The sequence below is a fragment of the Arachis duranensis genome, chromosome 1 (assembly GCF_000817695.3).
Source record: "Arachis duranensis cultivar V14167 chromosome 1, aradu.V14167.gnm2.J7QH, whole genome shotgun sequence".
Taxonomy (NCBI): Eukaryota; Viridiplantae; Streptophyta; class Magnoliopsida; order Fabales; family Fabaceae; genus Arachis; species Arachis duranensis.
This window is the reverse complement of record NC_029772.3, coordinates 95,237,485-95,241,478: the sequence shown is the minus strand read 5'-3', so window position 1 is coordinate 95,241,478 and position 3,994 is coordinate 95,237,485. Positions and strand designations below refer to the sequence as shown.

The 3,994-nt window shown below is 39.2% G+C and overlaps 2 protein-coding genes across 2 annotated transcripts in view; one reads left to right on the top strand and one right to left on the bottom strand.

Moving 5' to 3' along the window:
• Window positions 1-2,212, top strand: part of LOC107464108 (kinesin-like protein KIN-13A) — a gene marked incomplete in the record, with an annotated part of 6,392 nt that extends 4,180 nt beyond the window's left edge. The window contains 4 exon segments of the mRNA XM_016083017.3: window positions 394-612; window positions 714-1,314; window positions 1,417-1,482; window positions 1,861-2,212. Of these exon segments, the coding sequence (XP_015938503.1) occupies window positions 394-612; window positions 714-1,314; window positions 1,417-1,482; window positions 1,861-2,043 (1,069 nt within the window).
• A 992-nt stretch (window positions 2,213-3,204) lies between these two features.
• On the bottom strand, window positions 3,205-3,955 carry LOC107464055 (uncharacterized). Its single transcript, XM_016082961.3, has one exon. The coding sequence runs from the start codon at window positions 3,795-3,797 to the stop codon at window positions 3,450-3,452; it is 348 nt and encodes a 115-aa protein (XP_015938447.1). The 5' UTR covers window positions 3,798-3,955; the 3' UTR covers window positions 3,205-3,449.
• Between the last annotated feature and the right edge of the window lie 39 nt (window positions 3,956-3,994).

The following is a 3,994-nucleotide window of genomic DNA, read 5'->3' as shown; positions in this document are numbered from 1 at the left end:
AGACACGGTATGCTTGCATTTAAATCATTGCCTCCTGGATACCGATTGCTTGCATGGGGTCTTCATTCTACTGATTTTTTTTTTTTAGTTTCTCTACCGATGACATTTATGGTTGAACGTGAACTTAATAGATCTTCTTTGTAGCTAATGTTTTTACGTCTGATACCATTGCAAACCTAAAACAAAAATGAAAAAAAGAATCATCTTATGTTTCTTGAGTAATTGTGCTGCTCTTTCTCGATGGTGAAACATGATGTGGGACGACAATTGGGGACGACTCTGTTGTTGTTATTGCTTCAATGAGTTCCTTCTTCCTTGCCTGTTCAGCTCAATAACTTTCATAATAATAAAAATATTGCTTCACTTCTGCCACTTCATGTATCATTGATGTAGGATTGAAGGAGCAGAAATCAATAAGAGCCTTTTAGCTTTGAAGGAATGCATTCGTGCTTTGGACAATGACCAGATCCATATTCCTTTTCGTGGAAGCAAACTGACAGAAGTGCTCCGCGACTCATTTGTTGGCAATTCAAAGACTGTTATGATCTCCTGTATATCACCAAATGCTGGGTCATGTGAACACACACTTAATACATTAAGATATGCAGATCGGTATGTGTTTACCTTTTGTGATTCATATCATGGTGTCCCCTTCTCCTATGTGTGTTCATGCTTGTGGATACTAACCAACCTTTTCATAATAATGTGAACAGTGTGAAAAGTCTATCTAAAAGTGGAAATCCCAGGAAAGACCAAGCCCCAAGTCCAGTTCCACAAACAACTAAGGAGGTCTCATCCACGTCATCCTTTCCAGCTAGTGTTGCTGCAGAGGAAGTTAATGATCAACGTCAAGAGGTGAAGACAGTTGATACGGGCAGGAGAGTGGTTGAAAAGGAAAATTCATTTTACAGCTCTGCTGCCGCTGATGTTGACAGGCAACCACCAAGTTTTTCTTCAAGTAACTTGTTCAATGGGCGAGAGGACAAAAGCTTGGCTTCTGTCTCAACTGACAGGGAGAGGGTTGAAATGAAGAGTTCTTCTTACAGTGATTCTACCAGTCAAAAGATGAACTCTAATTCCCAAAATGACGTGAATCAGAAAGTGCAAAAGGTGTCACCCCCACGCAGGAAAGGGACAAAGGATGAGAAATCTGAAAGGGCTGTAAACTGGATGAAAAGGGATGCCAATGGTTCTGATCAGTCGACCACAAGCTCCAAGCAGCAGAATTCCGGGAATTATAATACAGTTACAACTGCACCCAGGCAGTCTGAAACAGAAGCCTCTCCTGATGGAAATATCAATGCAATACTTGAGGTTTGCCAGACATTTTGGAGCTATTGGCTTTACCGATTTTCGGTTGAATGTAAAACTTGTTTATGCCATCTTTTTTCTTACCACCATTTTTTGCTTTTGCAGGAAGAAGAAGCACTGCTTGCTGCTCATAGGAAAGAAATCGAGGATACAATGGAGATAGTACGCGAAGTGAGTTATTACATTCTTTTTTAAGCTTAATATTGAAACTGTAAAGTTTAAATGGGAAACAGCATCACGATATTAGGTCGCATAGGCAGTTAAAGGATACCTTTCCCTATTTAAAATAAGAGATATGCTAGAGGGTCATTATTTTTAGCCAATCAACCCAATTCTTTTAGTTTAGTAATCCAACAATATATGTTAGCCTATACTTTTAAACATTGATGGCTAAAAATAATAAATTATGATAGTCTTCTAGCATTTCTCTTAAAATAAACTAAAATATCTTGGTTGTCAATAAAAAATAAATAAAAGTAAAAATAAAAATAAATGCTTTCAACTTATGATCTGTTGAGTTGGTGATCATCTTAATTTTTGGTTTCTTAGGAGATGAAATTATTGGCAGAAGTGGATCAGCCAGGAAGCCTTATTGACAACTATGTAACCCAGCTGAGTTTTGTTCTCTCTCGCAAAGCAGCTAGTCTCGTCAGTCTTCAAGCCCGGCTCGCAAGATTCCAACATCGACTAAAAGAACAGGAGATACTAAGTAGAAAAAGAGTACCTCGTTGAGAGACCTGGTTTTATTCAATGATGATCATGTGTATGTTCTTGATGTAATTTGTTAGCAAATATATAGTTTAAAGGTTTTTGTTCATTTGATATCAGCGGATCTTTCGTTGGATATTCAAATTTAATTCACTTAAATGTATATTTGTCTCCTTGTGTGATGTTACTTCGACCTCATGCCTAGCAAGTTGTTCTCTCCTGTCAAATTACTGAAGTAGTATAACATATCTATTATAAAATTTTAGTGCTATCTAACTACATAAAAACATAATCTAGTATCAAGATGGTTCTCATTTGACATAGATAAAGTTTAAACCTACTTGGCAATTTGGTATTCTGTTGGTTTCACGAATTAGGTTTCTGTATCCTGGGTTCTAGAAGCAAGCTAGGGTGCCACCGTTGATGTGTTGGGATCTAATTAACGTTAGGAGAATGATATTTGGAGGGATAAGCATCACTTATGTAAACACAAATGTATTGCCTGGTACATAATTTTGTGTGAAAGCTTAGGGAAGGGACAGGTAGCGTCTCAAAAGATGGATGCATTTGAGTTAGTACTTAGTAGTAAGCAATTAAGCATTTTGTGCACATGATGGGATGAGAAGGGGACGCTTGTCAGATGGCAGGCAGACACAGGCACAGCGTCTTTAGTGGATCTTTGTGTGGAGCAAGATTCACTTTGTCCTTTAAGTCCATTGGTATCTTTGATCACCCTCATGTGGATCTTGATCCTGTCGTCTGATCTCTTTTATGCCAGCCATTACACAAACAACAAAGCGATCCATCTCAAAAGAATAGATCAGAGGATCCAATGCTGCTTCACATAAACACAATTTAAATGCTGAGAAGAAACATGGTTATAATTTCGTTGGTTGGTTACTATCCCATACCATATAATAAGGGACCCACTAGGCACACGTAACAACCGTTTACGCGTCCACAAAACTGTAATGTACTGTATGTACAAACTTCAAACTACTCCAAAGCACCCCGCACCGCACATTACACAGGTCAGTCAGCGCAACCGCATAAAACGTCAACAACACGAAAAACCGCCACCCACCACCGACAAAAAAACACCAACATAATAGAATTGATTTGAATTTCCAAGTTGGACCGTCGGTCAAAGAAAAACAATAAGATTGCAAATAATAATAATAATAATAATAATAATAATGAGTTGATTCTAACTTATTTGTTGAGATTGGAAGGTAAGAAATGAAATAAAGGAATTCAACTCGGACGATTATTACTACAAAAGCTGAGCATTGGTCCCTGGAATTATCTGAATTTCCCCGCATACATCTATCTAATCTAAAATCACAAAAAGAATTAAGAAATAATGGTACATACAAAAAACGGACAAGGTTGACTACTTGGAGCAGCTAGATCCAGAAAGTGAGTTGAGTTCAGTCGTCGGAATCGTCGCCGCCGAAGATGGAGACGCGGTTGTACAAGAGGAAGAGGATGAGGACGAGGAAGAGTGCGACGCCGGCAGGGGAGCCGGTGGCGCGGTGGATGGTATCAGGCTCGCCAGTGAAGATGGAAGAGATGAAGGAGCCGCGATCGGAGGAGAGGAACTGGATAGTGAGTAGGAGAATGATCGGTAGGAGTAGGAGGCCGAGGGGACTGAGAAGCTCTGAGATGGCTTCTGTGATGGCTTCACCCTGGTCTCCAACGAAGAATGGCACCACCACCACAATTGCCACCACAATTGCTAGAAGCATTCCATGGGGTGCACCCCTTTCTTCTATCATCTTTTTCTTTTCCTTTTTCCTTTTACTTTTCCTACCAATGGCCAAATCAAAATCGTATGTAACTACTACTTCATCACTCTGCTTTCTGTGAATTATGTGTCCTTAAAATAAGTGCTTCTTCGGGTTGCGGGGACGCGTCTAACTTTCAAAAATAATTGCTCTTTTTTTTCTTTTTTTTTTCTTTCAGAATTTTGAAA

Coding starts and splice junctions, on each gene's coding strand:
- LOC107464055 (XM_016082961.3), bottom strand. CDS start 3,797: ATGATAGAAGAAAGGGGTGCACCCCATGGAATGCTTCTAGCAATTGTG.